Genomic DNA, 23,409 nt, shown 5'->3' with positions numbered 1-23,409 from the left:
GTATCATTTGCTGTACGGTTGACTCCTTGTAGTGCACGTTTCTTTTCAGTTATTCTTCGTCTGTTTGAGGGTTCTTTATGTTTTCTGACTCTGTTAAACCTCTCACTCTGGTCATCCATTCTCCTGAGTTCTCTGATGATCTTTACGATGACTACCTCAAACTCTTTGTTGGGTATATTGCCTACCTTCATTTCATTTAGTTCTTCTTGGCTTTTATCTTGTCTTTTAAAAAAAACAAAAAAACCCAACAAAAAACAACAACAAAAAAACAAAAACAAGTCCACACCCATGGCATATGGAAGTTCCCAGGCTAGGGGTCAAATGAGAGCTATAGCCACTGGGTGACACCAGAGCCACAGCAATGGCAGATCTGAGCCGCGTCTGCAACCTACACCGCAGCTCACAGCAATGCCAGACCCTTCACCCACTGAGTGGGGTCAGGGATCAAAACTGAGTCCTCATGGCTACTAGTTGGGTTCATTACCACTGAGCCACAATGGGAATTCCTCTTGGCTTTTACCTTGGTCACTCACATCTGGAATATATTCCTCTGTTGCCTCGGTTTGCTAATACTGCTATTTTTATGTCTCTGGTAGGTTAGTTGTTTTCTGACCTTAGAGAAGTGGCCTTCTGTGGGAGATGTCTTATGTGTCCCATCAGTTCATGCTCCCCTTATCACCCATGCTATATGCTCTAAGGGTTCCTCCTATGAGGGCTGTGTGGGTCCTTCTGTTTGGGAAGCTGTGTGGGCAGTCTGGTAGGCTTGGGGAAGTCCATGCTAGATGCCAGACTCTGCCTCATGCAGAAGCTTCCGGCTTTGGTTAGCAGGGCTGTGTCACGAGGTGACTGACTGAACCCCAGGGAGCCCTGGGGCTAATGCTAGCTCACTGGTGGTGGATCTACGGTCCAGAAGACGCTGGAGCTGTTGCCTGCCCACTGGTGAGTGAACCCAGGTCGTGACATTATGATGCCCAAGCATCGCACAGCTGGTGTCAGACTGCTGGGGGAAGAGTGGGAGGGAAGGATGGGTTCCTGACAGTTAGATACACAGTCCCGGATGTTGCAAGGCATGTGTTGGCCTGCAGGTGGGCAGGGCCAGGGCCCAGGTACTCCCAAGGCAGGGTCTGGCCTGTTGCGGGCTAGTCAGCCCATAGGCTGTGGGATTGTGGTTGTCTTGCATCTGTTGTCTGCCCTTTGTGAGTGAGGCTGCTCCAAAGGCTAGATCAGGCTTCATGGCGAGCAAGGCCAGTGCCCTCAGGATTCTGGGGTTGGTGCCTACCCACTGATGGGTGGAGCTGGGCCCTCGGCAGGGCAGTGTTCAGAGGCAGCTCATGAGGTCTTCTGACAGCCTGTCTGCTGAGTGGGGCTGTCTCTCCGCCCAGTTAATGCTTGGCCCAGTTCTGGCACCTACAGACTATTGGGTAGGGCCAGGGCTCTTGGTGCTAATGAGCTAGAGGGAGGACTCCACAATGACAACCACCAGCACTAGTGTCTGTGTGGAAGAAGGAGGTCCCAACAATGGCTGCTGCCAGTGTCTGTGTCCCCAGGGGAGCCACCATTGCCCCCCACCCCACCTCCCCAGGAGATTCTCCAAGACCAGCAGGTAGGTCTGGCATAGGCTCTTATCAAATTGCTACTTTTGCCCTGGGTCCCGGAGCATATGAGGTTTTGTGTGTGCCCTTTGAGAGTTAAGTCTCTTATTTCCCCCAGTCCTATGGGACTCCTAAAATTAATCCTTCTGGCATTCAAAGCCAAATGCTCTGGGGGCTCATCTCCCCAGAGCAGGAATTCCTGGGGGAAGAACATCTGCAGTGTGACTATCCTCAGTTTGTGGGTCACACACCTGGGGGTTTGGGACGTGACTCCATTGTGAGCTCTCCCCTTCTACCCATCCTGCTGTGGTTCCTTCTTTACGTCTTTAGTTGCAGATCTTGTAACGTTGTCCCAGACTTCTCTGAGACTCTCTTCATTTGTTTTCAATCTTTTTTCTCTTTTCTGTTCTGCATCCATAATTTCCACTCATCTGCCCTCCACCTCGCTTATTCGTTCTTCTGCCTCCTGTATTCTGCTGTTAGCTACTTCTAGTGAATTTTTTATTTCAGTTATTGTATTTTGCATCTCTTCTTGTTTAAGTTTTATATCTTGTATCTCTTTGGTCAGTGTTTCCTGTAAGTTATCCATCTTTGCCTCAGTTTATTTCCAATGTCTTGCATCATCTTCAGCATCAACAGTCTGAAGTCTTTTTCCTGGAGGCTAAGAATCTTCTCCTCGCTTAGCTGTTTTTCTGGGGTTTTTCCTTTCTCCCTCATCTGAGTTATAGTTCTCTGTCTTTTCATGTTTATAGGTTTTTGGTGTGGTGACCTTCTTACAGATAATAGAGTTGTAGCCTCTCTTACTTCTGATGTCTGCCCCCCTGTGGCTGAAGTCGGTTTGGGGGGGCTTGCTGTAGGCTTCCTGATGGGAGGGGCTGATGCCTGCCCCCTGGTAGGTGGAGCAGATTCTAATCCCTCTGGTGGGTGGGGCTTAGTCTCTGGATGGGATTAGAGGCAGCTGTGTGCCTGAGGGGTCTTTAGGCAGCCTCTTTACTGAGGGGCGGGGCTGTGATCCCACCTGGATTGTTGTTTGGCCAGGGGCTTCTCAGGGCTGATGGGTGGGGCCAGATTTTCCCAAAGTGGCCACCTCCAGAGAAAGGCACACTGCTGAATATTACCGAGAGCTTTGTCTTCAATGTCCTTCCCTCACAAAAAGCCACGTTCACCCCTGTCTTCCCAGGATGTCCTCCAAGAACTGCGGTCAGGTTTGACCCAGATTCCCGTGGAGACTTTGCTTTGCCCTGGGACCCAGTGCACGTGAAAGTCCGTGTGTGCCTTTTAAGAATGTGGTCTCCGTTTCCCCCAGTCCTGTGGAGCTCCTGCACACAAGCCCCACTGGCCTTCATTCAATGCCAGATGCTCCGGGGCTCTTTATCCCCGTGCTAGATCCCCACATGTGAGAATCTGATGTGGGGCTCTGAACTCCCCACTCCTGTAGGTGAGTCTCTGTGAACCAGTTAGTTTTCAGTCTGTGGAGCTTCCCACCCGGGAGGTATGTATGGGGTTGTTTATATCATGAAATCCCCCCTCCTACCTCTTGATGTGGCCTCCTCTTTTTCTTCTGGAGTAGGGTATCTTTTTTAAGGTTTCCAGTCCATTTGGGTGAAGAGTGCTCAGTCTTTAGTTGTGAATTTTGTTGTTTTTAGGAAAGAAGTTGGGCTCCAGTCCTTCTATTCCGCCATCTTAATCCCGTCTCCAAGTTGCTAATCTTTTCCAGTAGATTCCTTTTTCATCAAATCACAATAAACAGTTGTGATTTTGGCGTGCTCATGAAAGGAGGTGAGTGTGGGGTCTTTCTACTCTGCCATTTCCAGGTATTTGGGGGGATATTTTTTGCTGTTGCTGTTCCTATTGTAAATGGTATTTTTTCTTGAATTCTGTTTTGCATATTGCCAGTGTGCTGAAATGCATTTGATTTCTGTATACTGATCCAACATCCAGTGCCTATTAATGCCTTCGGATTTGGTAAGTGGAAAAATCACAATCTGAAGTGAGTTACTTCTTTTCAGTCCTTCATTTTACGTTCTTCTCAGTCTTTACTGTGCTGGGGTGGGGGAGCGCAATGATGAACAGAGTGATCCAGGATCCATGCTGATCGCAAATGGAATACTTCCAACATTTCATTTGCTCTGGGTTTCCTGTAGATATCTTTTTTTCGAGGTGAAGGTAGTTCCTTTCTATTCCTAGTTTACTAAGGGTTTCTGTGATCTGTTGTTGAATTTCACTGAATACTTTTTCTGCATCTAATAAAAATCTAGACAGTAATTTAGGTAGTAACTACCTGTTACTATTTGGGTTCCGCTATCTCCTGAAAAGTGAGAAAATAATTTACAATATAAAGAAAACCTTGAGATCCTCTCAGTGCTTGTCTTTACACAGTGGGCTGTTACGGACACTAAAACCCAGGAGGCTGCTTACCCAGCCTGATGCTCCCTCGTTTGCTTTCAGGTCAGGCAGTGGGCTGTGCCCAGCAGGTGGGGCTGGCAGAGCTGCCAGCTGAGGGAGGCCAAAGAAGCCCTGCTCAGTCAGGTGCAGAAAGCACAGGCCCAGGGGCCAGGAAGCCAGGGGACCCAGAGGACACTTGACATAGCTGCCAGACTGCAAAGAGGCCAAGGAAGGTGCCTCTTCCCCACCCTTGGACGTGGCCAGCTTTACCAGAAATCTGAGGATCCCCCTCCTGGAACCCTTCAACAGCCTTGGAGTGGACAGACACCTTCCCAGAGGGCCATTCAGAAAATGAAGGTAGTGATTTTACTTTCTTTCTTTTTATGGTCATACCTGCAGCATATGGAAGTTTCTGGGCCAGGGGCTGAATCAGAGCTGTAGCTGCGGGCCTATGCCATAGCAACACCAGATCCAAGCCACATTTGCAACCTGTGCTGTAGCTGTGGCAAGGCCAGATCCCTAACACACTGAGTGAGGCCAGGGATTAAACCCACATTCTCACAGAGACAACGTTGGGTCCTTAACCCACTGAGACACAACAGGACATGTGAAGATAGTGATTTTTTACTTCCAAGGCATCCAGACTCTAAGAAAACACTAGAGAGGAAGAATGTCTCTTGGGACAGGTTTTCTACATGGAGTTACCAGCATGAAGACATAACCTTGCCCTCGGGACCCAATTGTGCACTGAACAGCTCTGTCCACTGCACAGGAGATCATCAGACCGAAGGAACCAGGCCCCTGAGACACAGAGGCTGCAGCTGTTGTCTTTACACCTCCACAGGGCTATCCAGGGGCCGAACGACACAGAAATGTGACCAAAAGGGGACAGACCAGGCCCATCAGGAGGAGAAGCTACAGGAAGATAAAGAAGAGCTCTCACAGGGGTTCCCCTGACAGGACGGGACTGCCCCCTCCCGGCAGGTAAGTAAAGACATGATGACCATCTGGCAGGGCTGTATAGAGAAGGCTCATGCCAGGACGGAGCTGCTGACCTCCAAAGTCCTGGCACATGAAGTGACACCCACCGTACATAAGAGCCAAGCTGGTCAATGTCATGTCTGGCTCAGGACTACCGGGCTCATAGCATCACCGTACAGGCTTAGCTGCCCCCTTTGTGCCCACGGCCTTGACACCTTTGTTCCCCTGGGTTGGACCGCGTGGTCCCCAAGAGCTTGAGCGCCCACTTGGAACTCTGTGCTCTTATATATTTTGCAAATTGCATCAGGCGAATGAGGGTCTGGACGAAGACCTTCCAACATGAATTCTTACTTCTGGAGGGAACAGAGTGGCTGTTAACACACCAGTGTAGCACAAACCGGGGCTTTATTGTAGGACTTGGGAAGCTGTGACAGAGCCCAGCATGCAGGCTGTGAGGCCTGGACAACTGCCAGGAGACGAGGGATAAAGGGACCTGTCTCTGCTGCTCGGAGCCCGTTGTCCTTTTTCCGTTCTCAGAGGCAGGTGTGCAGGAAGAGGGTTCAGCATTTCACAAACTGGTGGGTGACCTCGTAGATTCCTACAGACTCCTGAGCCTTCTCGTCATAGTCAGTCCAGTCCTGTGGGGAAACAGGGCAGCATCAGCCTCACGAGGCAGCCTGGGACGGCGCGGAGTGAGGACACGGACGCGAAAGGCCCAGCGCAGGCTGCTGCTCAGATCTTCAGGAACACATCTGACTCAGGACAGAGCCAGACTGGTCAGGCCTCAATTCCTGCTCTTCTAGCTTTGTGATTTGGGGCAAGTAGTCACTAATTTCTCTGAGTCTTGGTTCCTTTTTTTTTTTGTCTTTTTCAGAGCCGCCCCTGCCGCATATGGAGGTTCCCAGGTTAGGGGTCAAACTGGAGCTCCAGCCACTGGTCTACACCACAGCCACAGCCACAGCCACACCAGATCTGAGCCATGAATGTGACCTGCACCACAGCTCATGGCAACACTGGATCCTTAACCCACTGAGTGAGGAAGCCAGGGGTCAAATCCATGTCTTCATGGATACTAGTCGGGTTCATTACCACTGAGCCCTGACAGGAACTCCCTGAGTATTGGTCCTGTCCTCTATTTTTTTCTTTTTAAAAAAAGAGACAACAATAGATTTCACAGTGAATGTTGAAACAATCAAATGAGAAAACACACGTAAAAGTACTTAGCATAGTGTCAGCACGTGTAAGAGCTCAGTAAATCCACTTACTGTTATTACCAGGTGCTCTGCAAACTAAATATTTTTGTCCTTTGAGGCCCGACCATAGGCCTTCCTTATCTGCAAGGCGGTGACATGTCTAGTATTAGGCTCCATTCTTGTTATTCACAGTAGTTATGTTCTACAAGGTCCCTACAAGCACGGAATTTGTGAATGCTAAACCACTGTGCCCAGGGGAAATTCAGAGGTAAGTTTCCTAGAAGCATCTGATTACACTGTCTTTAACTGATCAATACCTAAATTTGTTTTATGTTTGATTAATTAGTACTGAACTCACAGCTAACAGCACCGTATCGCATGCCCAAGCAAATCTTATCTAACATATATTTTCTCCATAAGGCACTTCCCACCTTCCTGTGTGAATACTACACGGCACTTCAACACTGCACTTGGGGCTATCTTAAATCTCCAAATCCCCAACAAAAAACACCAAAGTGCAGATTGGTGGATGGCAGTGAAGACGGACCTGAGCTTACCTCCTCTCACAAAAACAGAACTAACAGCTGAACAACCATTGACAAAGACTGGAACCTACCAAGAAGATAATCTACATCCAAAGACAAAGAAGCTGCCACAAGGTGATGCGAGGAAGGGTGCATTCATGATACAATCAAATCCCACACCCACCGGGCTGGTGACCTACAAACTGGGAGATAATAATGTAGCAGAGGTTCTCCAACAGGAGTGAGAGTTCTAAGCTCCACCATCAGGCTCCCCAGCATGGGGGTCTGGCATCAGGAGGAACCCCCCAGAACATTTAGCTTTGAGGGCCAGTGAGGCTCGAGTGCAGGAGCTCCACAGAAGTGGGGAAGAGAGGGTATATCCGAGGTCTCATGTGCACTGGGACAAGGGCAAAGCAACCACTCCATACGAGCCGGGGTCAGACCTACCTGTGGGTCTTAAGAGGGTCTCCTGGGAGGCAGGGGTTGGCTGCGGCTCCTTGTGGGAGCAATGACACTGGCGGCAGAACCCTGTGGCATGCTCATTAGTGTGAGCTTTCCAGCAGACACCATTTTGGACCTACCCAACAGCCTGCTGCCTCCAGTACTGGGAGACCTTAGGCCAAACAACCAACAGGGTGGGAATACAGCCCCACCATCAGCAGACAAGCTACCTAAAGTCATCCTGAGCTAACAGCTGCCTCTAAACACACCCCTTGACACGGCCCTACTCACCAGAGGGACAATACCCAGCTCTACCTACCAGTGGGCAGCGGCCAGTCCCTCCCACCCAGAAACATGCACAACTCCTGGACCAATCTCACCCACCAGGGGGCAGAGGTGCCAGAAGCAAATGCAACTATGATCCTATAGTCTGCAGAAAGAACCAAAACACGGGAAGTTAGGCAAAATGAAATGGCAGTGAAATATGTTCTGGGTGAAGGAACAAGAAGAAAACCTTGTGGAGAGAGTCCATCTATCTGAAAAGTAATTCATCATTAATGACAGTAAAGATGATCCTAGACTTCAAAAAGGAATGGACACACAGACCAAGAAGATACAAGAGATGGTTAACAAAGAACTACAAGACTTAAGGAACAGAGAGGAACAATATAGTAACTGAAAGGAAAAATACACTAGAAGGCATCACTAACACAAAAAATGAAGCAGAGGAATGACTAGGTCTGCTGGAACACAGAATGTGGCCATCACTGCTAAGGAACAGAATAAGAAAAAAGAATGAAAAGAAATGAAGACAGTCTAAGATACCTGAGACCGTATCAAATGCACCATCATTCACGTTATAGGGGTCCCAAAAGGAGAAGAGGGAGAGAATGGGCCTGAAAAAACATCGGAAGAGGTAACAGTCAAACACTTTCCTAACACGGGAAAGGAAACATTCGAGTCCAGGAACTGCAGAGTCCCGCAGACAATAAACCCAAGAAAGAACATGCCCAGACAGAGAGAGAACATGAAAAGCAACAAGGGAGTCATCCTAAGGTTATCAGCTAACTTTTCAGCAGAAACTCTGCAGGCCAGAAGGGAGTAGCACAATATATTTAAAGTGATGAAAGAGAAACCTTTACAACCAAGAATACCCTACCAGCAAGGCTCTTGTTGGGATTCAACGGCAAAATCAAAAACACATGAAAAGATGCTCAACATTACTAATTATGAGATAAATGCAAATCAAAACTATAGTAAGGTACCACCTTACACCAGCCAGGATGGCCACCATCAAAAAGTCTACAAACTGTACCCGCTGGAGAAAAGGGAACTCTCTCACACTACTGGTAGGAATGTAAATTGGTACAACCATCTGGAGAACAGTACGGTGGTTTCTTAAAAAACTAAAAACAGAACTACCATATTATCCAGCAATCCCAATCCCAGGCGTATATCCAGAGAAAATCACAATTCGAAACGATATATGCACCCTAATGTTCACTGCAGCACTATTTACAGTAGCCAAGACAAGGAAGCAACCTGAATGTCCATCACCAGAGGAAGGGATAAAGATGTGGTACGAATACACACTGGAATATTACTCAGCCATAGAAAGGGTGAAAAGAATACCATTTGCAGCAAGATGGATGAATCTAGAGATTATCATACAAAGTGAAGTAAGAGAAGGACAGCTAACATGATATCGCTTACACGTGGAATCTAAAAAAATGATAGACATGAACTTATTTACAAAACAGAGAGACTCACAGACTTCAAAAACAAACTTACGGTTTATACCAAAGGGGAAAGGTCGGAGCAGCAGGGGGAGGGGACAAATTAGGAGTTTGGGATTAATATATACACAACACTGGATATAAAATAGATAGTCTACGAGGACCTACCACACAGCACAGAGAACTCTACTCAATATTCTGTAATAACCTATATGGGAAAAGAATCTGAAAAAGAAAGGCTATGTGTGTAGCTGAATCACTGTGCTGTACACCTGAAATGAAGAAATCATTGTAAATCAACTATAATATACTGCAATCAAAAATAAAAATTATATTTAAAAAAGCACAAAAGCAGAGTCAGCTTCCTGCTGAAGAGCCTTATTCACAAAAGGGTAATTCTCACTAGGTGCCCGACAGCTCCCGGCAAGGCCCCCGAGTCCCGTACCTTCTCCTGAAGATTAATGTCACTGAAGACTGTTCCTGATTCCACACCCTCAGCAGCAAATCCAGCCTGCAGGTGACAGGAAGACAGCAGTTAATCCGGTGGAAAGAGGGCACTGGTCTGGCATGTGAGCTTGGCCAGGGAACTGGCTCTTCTCACAACACCTGCAGGATGAGGGGACAGAGGTGCAGGGTTGGGTGTTCTTCTAGAGTAACTACTGAGCCTCTAGGGCCTGGCAGCTGCCCTGGGGCTAGAGCGGTTTCTACAAATGAGAAACCTGACCCAGAAGGCAGGAGGTGTGGGCTAGACCCTTGAGTGCCCTGGTTTTCCCTCTCTGGACCTCAGTTTTCTTATCAATGAAACAAAGATGATAGACTCTTTCTTCTGCCTACCTCACAAAAGCTGTGAGGTGAAAATGGTGCAAGAATAAAGCAGCAAAAGCATTGGCTCTGGAGTCGGATAGATGTGGGTTCAAATGACAGCTCCAATGCTTACTAACTGTGTCACCCTGGGCGAGTCGCAAAATCTCTGAAGTTCCTTCCTCCTCTGAAAAACAGGATGAATAACTTCACAGGGTTATTGTGAGGATGAAGTGAGGTCACCTTAAAAGCGACAAGCCTGATGCCTGACATATATTAGATGCTTAATAAACAATTACTGGAGTTCCTGTTGTGGCGCAGCGGAAACGAATCTATCCGACTAGGAACCATGAGGTTGAGGGTTTGATCCCTGGCCTCACTCAGTGGGTTAAGGATCCGGCGTTGTGGTGAGCTGTGGTGTAGGCTGCAGACGTGCCTTGAATCTGGCGTGGCTGTGGCTGTGGTATAGGCCAGCAGCTATAGCTCCGATTCAACCCCCAGTGTGGGAACCTCCACATGCTGCGAGTGCAGCCCTAAAAAGAAAAAAAAAAAAACAAAAACCAATTACTACACTTAGAAAGGCGACGTCCTAGTCCATGGTCTCTGTAAGAAGCAAAGTCCTGCTGTCACTTCCTAGATGCCCTCTCCAAAGACACAGGTTCCCCAGGAAGACACGCACCTGAGGCTGGAAATCAACTGGTTCAAGTCCCCGGCACTCAAACTCTACTATCGTCTTGAATTTCTCGTTGTCTTCGGCCTAAAAAGGAATTGTGTTGAGAAACGAGGGGGTCGGGAAGGCCCCACTGCCCCTGGGAGCCCAGAATGGGACTCAGGAGCAACTCATCCTGTCCTGGAAGAAGCCTGCCTGGGCACCTGCTTGCCACAAGACCTTCTCAAATGTGGGTGCTGGAGGCCAAAGAGTGTGGACTCTGGGGTCAGGGTGCCTAGATGTGAGCTGAGTTTTCCCTCTCTTCCTCTCGGCCTAAGACTGTCAAATGGAGCTGCGGAAACCACTTGAGGCTTATTATGAGAATCTGAGCTAGGTTTAAAGTGCCTAGCATAGGACCTGACACTATACTCAATGAATGGTAGATAAAATTATCAATTTAAAAACTATGAAGAAAAATGTTAAGCCATAAAGTTTCCACATCATCCAAAAGACCCCAGAACACTTAGCCATTTGCTAACCCTCTGCCATGCTGTCAAAGCAGTGGCTGACCTAGAGCCTCTGAGATGGGATCTGCAGGGGGAGGGGGCCCTCTCGGGGTGGGGGGGGTGCAGCCAGGAAATTCATGCCTACCTGACCCCTGGGCCCAAAGACTGCAAGGGCCACACCCTCATTCTCATTCTGTCATTCACTACAGAAATGCTTCCTGCACACCAGCCATGTGCCTGGCCCTGGAGAGGCACTTTCTCTTGGCCCTGATTTGTGTTTTTCTTTGCTGGACTTTTTCTTCCACTAGATTATGATTTACCTGAGGACAAGTCCATATGTGATTTCTCCCTTTAACTTCAGGACAAAGCTGAGAATTTGGCATAAATCAGACATTTTTCAAAAATGCCAAATAAGGAAAAGATGAAGACAAGTAAGTGCCCTCCTTTAAACACAGAGACCCACCCCCTCCCTCACCTCTGGACTAATATCACCCAATAACGTAAAAACAACATCAAGTATTAAGACGGCATGCACCACTGCAAGGACGGTCCCACCCGTGGATTCAGAGGAGGCTCCCTAGTCCTCCAAGATGTAGACAAGGCAAGTGTTCCCAGTGAGGGCAAGTGAGCGGCCAGGTTGGGTCAGAGGTCTCCCAAGTACCCACAGTCCAGCACGTGTAAGAAGGTACGACAACAGCCTTGCTCTGAGTCGTCTTCCTCTGGAGCTCTCATTCCAGCACAAGGTGAATAAATGACCGACTGAGTGAATGAATGCACAAGTACATGAAGTCACTCAGTCGCATGGAGAGTTGCTCCGGTTGCAGGTATTAACTCTAGAACCCAGGCCTCCTACGTTGCAGCTCTGCTCTAATCCCACCATGCCTGTCACTACAGCAGGAAACTTACATTGTAAGCTTTGATGGTGTGGCTCAAGATCTCTGAAATGTAAAAGAGAAGACAAAGTTGATTTGAGTCCATATCTGGTCCCACCCAGATGCCCAGGCTTTGGGAAAGAGTCTGCTGTAGAGGCTTGGGCGTGTCAGACCTGGGTCCACCCACAGGTAACAAGAGCGTGCTTCTGGTGTGGTACCAGAAAGCTGTGGGCCAGGCCAGCAGAGGTCAGTATCCATGGCCTGCCTACCTACCAATGGAGTTTTCTCTTGAACACAGCTTGCACTTCTGGACCATGGAGGCACTGCCACGACCCCCCTTCAGTGCCACGCTATCCTGGCAAGGAGTAAACAGAACCTCTAGTCATATACCAGTCAGACGTAACGGTCCTCAGGAGACCTGGTTCTACCACTCAGTATCCAGCTGAAGCCCCAGACAGGGTGAGCGATGCGCTAGGACAATAATCCTGGGGAGGCTTCTTGAGACAGGAAAGGACTTCCCCTTGATTTTGAACTCTGCCTCACACCCCAAAGCCTGTTGTTCCCAGTGTTAATCACACCAGTGCCTGCCCTCCCAAACCATAAAAAGGAGTCCAAAGACCAGAGAGGTTGGGGCCACAAACCCCTGCCCAGGGGCATATGTGCGAGGGAGTCGGGGGGAGGGGGAGCAGTTACCATCAGTCGAATGTACTGCCACTTCTCTGAAATCTCACCACAGTTGCCACATTTCATCTTGGGGGGGAAAAAAGAGTATTAGCTGAGTGGTTGTTGGTTCAGCTGGGCAGACGCTGAGGGAGGGCTAAGAACAGTGTGAGGTGGGCAGCTGGTAACCTTGTCAGCAATCTTACCTCATCCTGAGAACCAGCCCCCCGTGAGGACATAACTTGACTCATCTTTGGGCAAAGAACAGGTCAATGTGTTTCTCATGTTGCCATGCTTGTCCTCCTCCAAGAAGTGCTCCTTCTGGCTGGGGATTTAAGGCTCACGTGGTCCACAAATGGCCTCAACCCCCTCCCCCTCCTCCACTGAGTTAGGAGCTTCCTCTGAGTTCTCACAGGGCCTGTAGGTCCCACATAAAAGTATTCATCACTCTGCTGCTACTCTACTTCTTTGTCTCCTCTAGACTCCGCCTTTTTTTCTTTTTTTGGCTGCACGCCAGCAGAAGTTCCTGGGCCAGGAATTGAAGCCCCCAACCCCCACCCCCTTGCCACAACTCTGACCCAAGCCACAACAGTGACAGCACCAGATCCTTAACCCCCTGCTTCCAGACCCTGCTTTTTGAAGCCAGGGAACATCAATTCCTCAAGTAAGCCCTGACACTAGGTGGTCAGAAAGCTTCCTGAAAAAGATCTAGCTTTTGCCGGGTACTGAAGGATGCTTGGACTTCGACTAAAAGGGAAACAGATCAAGACCCAGGATCTGGGAGAGGAAAGGGCCTCAAACTGTACAGTTAAGACAAGACCTCTGCAGATCATGCCACTAGGGTACCAGATTTACCAACATAGTGTGGGGTAGCAAGGACGCAGCCATGCACAAAACTAATCCATTTCAGAGGCAGGATCAAGATGGTGGAGGAGTACGACGTGGCGCTCACCTTCTCCCACAAACACATCACAGCAACCAACAAACCATCTACATGTAGAACGATTTGCACAGAACGCCTCCTAAACACTGGCAGAAGACTTTAAACCTCCCAAAAGGGCAAGAAACCCTCCACGTAACCGGGTGGAAAAAAAGGAAAAAGAGAGAGAGAAAAGGAATCAGGAGAGGACTAGGACTCCTGAGAGGGAGCTGTGAAAGAGGAAAAGGAACCCAGATCCTGGGAAGCCGCTGAACTAACAGTGAGATTGGCTGAGACGGAGGGACCTCAAAGCCTGGCAGAAGAGCGCAGCAGCTGGACTGAGGAGGGCAAAGCAGCAGGAGAGCTGCGGAGACCACTGGTACCACCTCCCAGGACACCACAGCCTGAGACACGCTGACCACAGCCTGAGAACTGACTCAGAGGGTCAGTTCCGGGGAGAGGGCTGGGACTGGCGGTGTGCAGACGGCCTGAGGCGGTGGGGAGTAGAGTGCCACAGCCAAGGGAACCCAGGAGGAGGTCTGGACCCACCGCAGAAGCAAGCTGCCACTGCTGGCGAGCCCAAGAGGAGGAGGGGCAGGCCGCCATAGGAGTTTATTTCTCTGTGCGCCTGTGGATTCTCGGAGGGCAGGGCTACAGGCGGCAAGGTGCCTCTTGCATGGGCTATGGGCAACAGGGCACTCTCATGCGGGCTACGGGTGGTGGCGCCTCTTGCGCAGGCTAAGCGTGACAGGGCGCCTCCTGCGTGGTCTACAGGCAGTGAGTGCAAACCACTGCGGTCACCTCAGACTCCAGAGGTAGGCGTGACTCGCCATGACTAGGGATCTATGAACAGGCACCACCTGCAGCTCCAGTTACCTCAGAGGTCAGCACAAAGGTGGGCACTGCAACCGAGTGCCACCCACTGCTGTTCTCACTCCCCTGGGAATGTACACACCCTTCTGCTGTCACTTCCAAATGCTCTGGGAGCCTCTGAGACCTGCCTGGGGGTCACTGCCACGTCCCAGGGCCCTGCAACTGGGAGCAGCCTGTGCTGCCTTCCTATGGGTCCTTGCCATGGTCAAGGGCCCAGCAACCAGGCCCTGGCTCCATCTTCCTGGAAGCACCTGCAGCAGCCTATCAAGGGGATAACAGAAGCCCCCATAAAACACCCAGGGGGCTCTTGCATGGAAATAGCCCTCAAAGACTACAGTAACTCTTTTCCCCAAACTCACAGAATTAAAAAAAAAAAAAAAAAAAAAAAAAAGCAAAGTAAAGAAGCTCAGAAACAATTCCCAGTTAAAAGAACAGAATTTCTCTGAAGGAGCAAACAATGAAAGAAACCTCTGGAGTATAACAGACACTGAGTTCAAAAAAGAGAGTGAAAATACTGAAAGAATTAAGAGCGAGTATGAAGGAATTAAGAGCAGATATGAACACTAATGCAGATTATTTTAGAAAGAAACTAGAAAATATACAGAGGAGCCAAGAAAAATTATAAAATTCTTGCAGAGATGCAAGCTGAGTTAAAGGCACTGAAGAGCAGAATGAATAATGCAAAGGAACAAATTAGTGACTTGGAAGATAGAATAATGGAAATCACCCAATCAGGACAGCAGACAGAAAACCAAATGAAAAAAAATGAAAGCAATATAAAATAATATAAAGTAATGTGGGATAATATAAAGCAGGCCAATCTAGGCATTATAGGGATTCCAGAAGGAGAAGAAAAAGGGGACTAAAAATATATTTGAAGAAATTATGGCTGAAAACTTTCCAAATCTAAAGGAAACAGATATCAAGATACAGGAAGCACAAAGGGCCCCAAACAAGATGAACCCAAAGAGGCCCACACCAAGACATTATAATAAAAATGGCAAAAGTTAAAAGATAAAGAGAGGATTCTAAAGGCAGCAAGAGAAAAAGAGCTAATTATAAGGGAACCCTCATAAGGCTATCAGCTGATTTATCTACAGAAACACTACAGGCCAGAAGAGTGGCAAGATATATTCAAAGTTCTAAAAGGGAAACAATTTCAGCTTAGAATACTCTACCTGGCAAGAACATCATTTAAAATGAAAGGAGAAATAAAGAATTTCTCCAACAAACAAAAACTAAAAGAGTACAGCAACAATAAACCCATTCTAAAAGAAATACAGAAAGCGCTCCTATAAATAAAAAAGAAGTAAGAAGAAATACGATGGAGGAAATCACAATTGGAAAGCAATGACTGGAAAGCCAGTATACGATCTAAAAGGAAAAATATCCTACTCTAAAAGCAAAGATAAACAGAAGGAACAGCAAAAGGATAAACATGAAGATGTTAAAAAAGGACTTCAAAATCATAAAATGTGGGGAAGAAAAGTAAGAAAAACTAGACTCTCTTTTAAGAATGTGTTTGGGCCTATATGACTATCAGGATAAAGCAAGCAGATACAGGAAGGGGTTAACATACTTGAAAAACAGGACAACCAGAAATCAAAACCAAACAATACATTCACAAAAACTAAAAAGAAGAGGATATAAGCATAAAATAAATCATCCAATCTAAAAAAGAGACTCAAGTTAGGGCAAAGGACATATATCAATTGAAAGGGGATGGAAAAAGATATTTCACGGGGATGGAAAAGACAGGAAAGCAGGAGTTGCTATTCATCTCAGCCAAAATAGACTTTAAAACTAAGGCCATAAAGAAAGACACAGAAGGTCACTATTTAATGATAAAAGGATCTTTAAGAAGAGGATATTACACTCGCCAATACATATGACCCTAATATAGGAGCACCCAAAGACATACAACAAATACTAACACGTAAAAGGAGAAATTGATGGGAATACAATCACAGTAGGAGACTTTAACACCCCACTCACATCAATAGACAGATCCTCTAGACAGAAAATAAGGCAACAGAGATGCCAAAATAAGGCAACAGAGATGCCAAGTGACACACAGAAGAGTTAGACTTAATTGATGTTTTCAGGACATAACATTCAAAAAAAATCAGAATATATATTGTTTTCAAGTGCACGTGGAATATTCTCAAGGATTGACTACATACTGGGACACAAAACTAACCTAACAAATTTAAGAGTATAGAAATTATTTCAAGTAGTCTTTTCTGACCACAACGGCATGAAACTAAAAATCAACCACAGGAAAAGAAATGAGAAAAAACTGACTACATGGAGACTAAACAACATGCTACTGAAAACCAATGGGTCAATGAGGAAATCAAAAAGGAAATGAAAAAATAAAAAACAAAAAACCTTGAGACAAATGATAATGAAAACACAACCATTCAAAATCTAGGGATGCCACAAAAGCAGTGCTTAGAGAAAAGTGCATAGTGATACAGGCCTTCCTTACCCACAGAATGGGAGAAAATATTTGCAAATGAATCAACTGACAAGGGATTAATCTCCAAAATTTATAAATACCTCCTACAGCTCAATACCAAAAAAACCCCAAAAAACCCCATCAAAAAATGGGCAGAAGATCTAAACAGACAATTGTCCAAAGAAGACACATGGATGGCCAAAAAACACATGAAAAGTGATACAGGCCTTCCTCAGAAAACTCAAATCGACAACTTAACCCACCACCTAAAAGAATCAGAAAAAGAACAAACAAAACGTATAGTCAGCAGAAGGAAGGAAATCATAAAGATCAGAGAGGAAATCAATAAAATAGAGATTCAATAAAACAACAGAAAAAAAAATCAATAAAACCAAGAGTTGGTTCTCTGAAAGGGTAATAAACAAAACCAACAAAACTTTGGACAAACTAACCAAGAAGAGCAGAGAAAAAAACTCAAAATAAGAAATGATAAGGGAGAAATCTCAATGGATACTGCAGAAATACAAAAAACCATAGGAGAATACTATGAACAATTATATGCCAACAAATTTGACAACCTAGAAGAAATGGAAAACATGCTAGAGACATACACAGCCCGCCAAAACTGAATCAAGAAGAAACAGATCAACTGAACAGACTGACCACTAGTAATGAAATGGAACAGGTAATAAAAATACACCCTACAAACAAAAGTCCAGAACCAGATGGCTTCACAGGCGAATTCTACCAAACATACTAAGAAGAACGCACACCCATCCTTCTTAAACTTTTCCAGAATCCTAAATACATTCTATGAAGCCACCATTATCCTAATACCAAAAGCAGACAAAGATATACCAAAAAAGAAAATTACAGACCAATATCTTTGATGAATATTGACACAAAAATTTTAGCCAACAGGATCCAATAACATATAAACAAAGATCACACACCATGACCAAGTCGGATTCGCTCCAAGTTCACAAGAAAGGTTCAACATATGCAAGTCAACGTCATACACTACATTAACAAAAGAAAAGTAAAAAACCACATGATCATCTCAACAGATGCAGAAAAGGGCATTTGACAAAATCCAACATCCATTCATAATAAAAACTTACTTACCAAAAGGGGGTATAAAGGGAACATACATTAACAGAATAAAAGCTGTTTATGACAAACCCACAGCCAATATAATACTCAACAGAGAAAAGCTGAAAGCCTTCCTGCTAAAATCTGGGATAAGACAAGGATGCCCATTCTCACCATTTTTATTCCAAATAGTATTGGAAGTCCTAGCCACAGCAATCTGACAAACAGAAGAAATAAAAGGTATCCAAATTGGAAGAGAAGAAGTACAATTGTGACTCTTGGCAGATGACATGACACTATACATAGAAAACCCTAAGGACTCCACACAAAAACTACTCAAATTGATCAAAAAAATTCAGCAAAGTAGCAGGATACAAGATTAACATTCAGAAATGGGTTGCATTTCTGTATACTAACAATGAAATATTAGAAAAGGAATATAAAAATGTAATACTTTTTAAAATTGCACCCCCCAAAATTAAATACCTAGGAATAAACTGACCAAGGAGGTGAAAGATTTATATGGTGAGAACTATAAAACATTAATCAAAGAGATTAAAGAGGATTCAAAGAAATGGAAAGATATTCCATGCTCCTGGATAGGAAAAATTAATATCCTTAAAATGGCCATACTACCTAAAGCAATCTATAAATTCAATGCAATCCCTATCAAATTACCTATGACATTTTTCAGAACTAGAACAAACAATGCAAAAATTTATATGGAATCATAAAAAGACCCAGAATTGCCACAGCAATCCTGACAGACAAAAACCAAGCAGGAGGCATAACTCTCTCAGATTTCAGGCAGTATTACAAAGCTACAATAATCAAGACAGTGTGGTACTGGTACAAAAACAGACATATAGCCCAATGGAACAGAATAGAGAACCCAGAAATAAACCTATACACCTACAGTCAATTAATCTTCAACAAAAGAGGCAAGAATAAAAAAATGGGAAAAAGAGTCTTTTCAGCAGTGCTGGGAAAACTGGACAGCTGCATGTAAATCATTGAAACTGGAACACACCCTCACACCATGCACAAAAATAAATTCAAAATGGCTTAAAGACTTAAACGTAAAACAAGACACCATCAAACTCCTAAAAGAGAGCATAGGCAAAACATTCTCTGACATCAACCATACAAATGTTTTCTTTGGTCAGTCTCTCAAAGCAATAGAAATAAAAACAAAAATAAAGCAATGAGACCTAATTGAACTTACAAGCTTTTGCAAAGCAAAGGAAACCATAAAAAAACCCACAACCTATGGAATGGGAGAAAATAGTTTCAAACGATGCAACCGACAAGAACTTAATCTCCAAATTATACAAGCAACTCATACAACTCAACAACAAAAAAACAACCCAATTGACAAGTGGGCAGAAGACCTCAATAGACATTTCTCCAAAGACGACACACAGATGGCTCAACACCTCTAATTACTAGAGAAATGCAAATCAATACTACCGTAAGTTACCACTTCACACAGGTCACAATGGCCATATTAGTAAGTCCATAAATAAGAAATGCCAGAGAGAATGTGAAGAAAAGGGAACCCTCCTGCCCTGTTGATGGGAGTGTAAACTGGTACAACCACTCTGGAAAACAGTATGGAGGTGCCTCAGAAAACTAAATATAGAACTACTACATGATCCAGCAATCCCGCTCCTGGGCACACATCTAGACAAAACTTTCACTGAAAAAGATACACGCACCGCTATGTTCAATGAACATTATTCACAATATCCAAGACATGGAAAAAACCTAAATGTCCAGTGACAGAAGACTGGATTAAGAAGATGTGGTATATATACACAGTGGACTACGACTCAGCCATAAAAAAGCAAAAATGCCATTTGCAGCAACATGGATGGAACTGGAGACTCATACTAATAAAGTCAGAAAAAGAAAGACAAATACCATATGATATCACTTATATCTGGAATCTAATATACGGCACAAACGAACCAATCTACAGAAAAGAAACAAACTCATGGACATGGAGAAGAGACTTCTGGTGGCTGAGGGGGAGGGAGCAGGATGGCCTGGGAGTTGGGGGTTAGTAGATACAAACTATTGCATTTGGAATGGATAAGCAATGAGATCCTGCACAAGGAACTCTATCTAATCACCTGTGATGGAACACAATGGAGGACAGTGTGAGAAAAATAATGTATATATGTGTATAGCTGCATCATTTGCTGTACAGCAGAAGTTGACAGAACACTGTAAATCAACTATAATACATTTTTAAAAAAAATTAATGGACTTCACAATAAAGCTTAATCAACAGATAAAATTATTCTTGCTAAATAATCCCTAGATCCTTTCAAGTACTTTCGTTTAGTGTTTGTTTACATACCATAAAACATTAAATACTTAACATTTATGGAAAAGTTACAAAAGGAATTCCAGGCCACTGCCAATTAGGAATTAACCAATAAATTTTTTTAAAAAAACCGTAAAATTCTACCAAGACACGAGAACATTTGTTAAACATTTCCCTTCTTGCCAGAGAGAAAAACTGTTCACTGCTGAGCTCAGGTCGGGAAACCTGAATCCGAGCTGGCCCTTGGAGCTCCCACTCAGTACCTCCAAGCGCCTACAGCCTAGATGTCTAGCGCCCTGCCCCTCCAGCCTTACCTTCAGGTACCACCGGAAGTCCTCGCCCACTGGCCGGAGGTTGGTGACATTCTCCAGCGTGGCTTTGAACTGCAGCGCGATTTTCTGAGCCGACGGAGAGTAGGAGCACCGGTGTTAACTGTGTCCACAGCGCCTGCGCGGCCGCGCGCCGGGCCCCTGCCCCGCCCCGCCCCTCTCCTCACCTCCCTGCACGAGCTCCGCTTGCCCGCAGCTTAGCGCGAGCCCCTTCCCCTCATTCCCTCCTGGCGCGAGATTCTGCCTCCCACGACCTCGCCACCACCCCTTTCCTGCCCCGGGAGCGACTCGCCACCGCCTTACCCCCATGGTGGCTCGGCTCGGCACGGCCGGCGATCCAAGCGGCTGCTGCTTTCCGGCTCGTCGTAAACGGCTGGCGCCGCCCGCGCACCCTCGGTACCGGGTTAGGACGGGGCGTGGGGGCGGGGTCTCCACGCGGTGCTGCTTACTCTTCACACCTGGCTTTGTTTCTTAGGCAGTGAACCTGTGAAGTTAGCCTGAGTCCGCAATTAGCCTGCAGCAATCTGTAACTCCAGGTATTTACAGAAGACCAAGGTATCCCGAGGGATACCGTAGCAAACAAGACAGTCCCTGCCCGAAACTTCTGCCAGAACCTCTTCCAGTTTTCCTGGCTCTTCACTACTCTGCCTTCTCTCACCCAGCCTCGCGCTTAGTCCCTGCTTTGCCCTCTGTCGCTTCCGTTGACCCATCGATAGCAGAGGGTGCACTGGAGTCCGGAACCCTGACATCTCAAGTACCAGATCTGCACCGAACTTGCTGCTCCTCTTTGGAGGAGGCAAAGGGTGTGGGTGTGTGGTGTGGGTGTGTGTGTGTGTGTGTGTGTGTGGCAAAGGGTGTGTGTGTGTGTGTGTGTGTGTGTGTGTTGGGGAGAAGCCTGGGCGTCGAAAGACTTGGGACCTGTCCCACCTGTCCCAAATTGGCCTGTCTTGAGGGAAGTGAGCTTAGCCTAATCACTTCCTCTCAGTCAGATGAGATTTATTAAGACCCAGTCCCTTTTAGTGCCCACTATCTGTTCAGTTGGCAATCTGCCTCACTAAAGAAGCCATGCAGGAGTTCCCATTGTGGCTCAGATGTAACGAACCATGGGGATGCGGGTTTGATCCCTGGCCTCGCTCAGTGGGTTAAGGATCCAGAGTTGCGGCGAGCTGTAGTGTAGGTCACAGATCTGGCCTGGATCCCACGTTGCTGTGGCATAAGCTGGCAGCCACAGCTCTGATTCCACCCCTAGCCTGGGAACTTAAATATGCCACACATGCAGCCTGGAGGAAAAAAAAAAAAAAAAAAAGCAGTCATGCAATTTAGCAGCAAGAAAAAGTTCCTACAGATCTACTTGCTAAACAAATCGCCACACTACCTATACCAACTAGGTCTCATTTCTTCATGGCTGTTAATATTCTGATTTTATTTATTTATTTTTTTTTGCTTTTTAAGGCCGCACGCGTGACACATAGAGGTTCCCAGGCTAGGGGTCAAATCAGAGCCATAGCCGCTGGCCTACACCATAGCCACAGCAACTCAGGATCCAAGCCTCGCCTGCAACCTAGGCCTCAGCTCACCACAACACCAGATCCTTAACCCACTGAGCAAAGCCAGGGATTGAACCTATGTTCTCATGGATGCTAGTCAAATTCGTTTCCACTGAGCCACAAGAACTCCTCGATTTTTTTTTTTTTTAAGGGTCGCACCTGTGGCATGTGGACGATTCCAGGCTAGGAGTTGAATTGGAGCTGTAGCTGCAGGCCTATGCCACAGCCACGGCCACAGCCACAGCCAGATCCGAGCCGCATCTTCGACCTACACCACAGCTCGTGGCAATGCCGGATCCTTAAACTGAGTGAGGCTAGGGATTGAACCTACATCTTCATGGATACTAGTCAGGTTCTTAACCTGCTGAGCCACAACGGGAACTCTGACATTCGGATTTTATTTTATTATTATTATTTTGTCTTTTTGTCCTTTTAGGGCCGCACCCATGGCATATGGAGGTTCCCAGGCTAGGGGTCTACTCAGAGCTGTAGCTGCTGGCCTATGCCACCCATAGACACAGCAATGCCAGATTCGAGCCGCATCTGCGACCTACACCACAGCTCACAGCAACACCGGATCCTTAACCCACTGAGCGAGGCCAGGGATTGAACCCACAACCTCATGGTTCCTAGTCAGATTCGTCTCCACTGCGCCATGACAGGAACTCCTGAAAACCAGATTTTAAAGTAAATTACTGGAAAAACTTTTTTTTTTTTTGTCTCTAGGGCCACATCCATGGCGTGTGGAGTTTCCCAGGCCAGGGGTCCAATCAGAGCTGTAGCCACCAGCCTATGCCACAGCCACAGCGGGATCTGAGCTGCATCTGCAACCTACATCACAGCTCCCAGCAATGCCAGATCCTTAACCCACTGAGCAAGGCCAGGGATCGAACCCACGTCCTCATGGATGCTAGTCGGGTTTGTTAACTGCTGAACCACAACGGGAACTCTATGGAAAAACTTTTCTGAGACCAGGCACTCTATCCTTTATAATGGATTAAACCAAAATATTTTCCTCCATACTGAAGTAGCTTCAGATATAACTATAAAGGTGATTTTAAAAACTCCAACAACTATATCTCAATAAGCTGGATGAAAAAAAAAACTAAAAACACCAACCACAATACCACTTCACACTTAAAAAATGAATACTTCATTAATACCAAATATACAATGTTCACATTTCCTTAATGATGTCCATTTTACATTTCCTGATTCATGATACAAACAGGGTCCAAACGCTATATTTATGTCTGTCAAATATCTTTTTTTTTTGTCTTTTTGCCTTTTCTTGGGCCACTCCCTCAGCATATGGAGGTTCCCAGGCTAGGGGTTGAATCGGAGCTGTAGCTGCTGGCCTACACCAGAGCCACAGCAACGTGGGATCCGAGCCGCGTCTGCAACCTACACCACAGCTCACGGCAACGCCGGATCGTTAACCCACTGAGCAAGGGCAGGGACCGAACCCGCAACCTCATGGTTCCTAGTCGGATTCGTTAACCACTGCGCCACAACG

The 23,409-nt window shown here is 46.2% G+C and overlaps 1 protein-coding gene and 1 long non-coding RNA gene across 2 annotated transcripts; one reads left to right on the top strand and one right to left on the bottom strand.

The window, feature by feature from the left end:
* Positions 1 to 459: 459 nt before the first annotated feature.
* Positions 460 to 8,406, top strand: LOC125132164 (uncharacterized). The gene is made up of 6 exons (XR_007136154.1): positions 460 to 939; positions 3,239 to 3,371; positions 3,489 to 3,557; positions 4,041 to 4,334; positions 4,822 to 4,961; positions 6,572 to 8,406. It is a non-coding gene; the product is annotated as an uncharacterized LOC125132164 (long non-coding RNA).
* Positions 5,345 to 20,803, bottom strand: CZIB (CXXC motif containing zinc binding protein). Its single transcript, XM_047789068.1, has 8 exons — positions 20,650 to 20,803; positions 20,332 to 20,415; positions 12,374 to 12,430; positions 11,954 to 12,035; positions 11,715 to 11,746; positions 10,333 to 10,410; positions 9,298 to 9,363; positions 5,345 to 5,596 (listed from the first exon to the last, which is right to left on the bottom strand). The coding sequence occupies exons 1-8, from the start codon at positions 20,653 to 20,655 to the stop codon at positions 5,519 to 5,521; spliced, it is 483 nt and encodes a 160-aa protein (XP_047645024.1). The 5' UTR covers positions 20,656 to 20,803; the 3' UTR covers positions 5,345 to 5,518.
* Positions 20,804 to 23,409: the final 2,606 nt, after the last annotated feature.

This window comes from Phacochoerus africanus, chromosome 8, assembly GCF_016906955.1.
Source record: "Phacochoerus africanus isolate WHEZ1 chromosome 8, ROS_Pafr_v1, whole genome shotgun sequence".
In the NCBI taxonomy this organism is placed as follows: domain Eukaryota; kingdom Metazoa; phylum Chordata; class Mammalia; order Artiodactyla; family Suidae; genus Phacochoerus; species Phacochoerus africanus.
The sequence above is the reverse complement of the archived record's forward strand: the minus strand, read 5'-3'. Positions and strand labels throughout refer to the sequence as shown.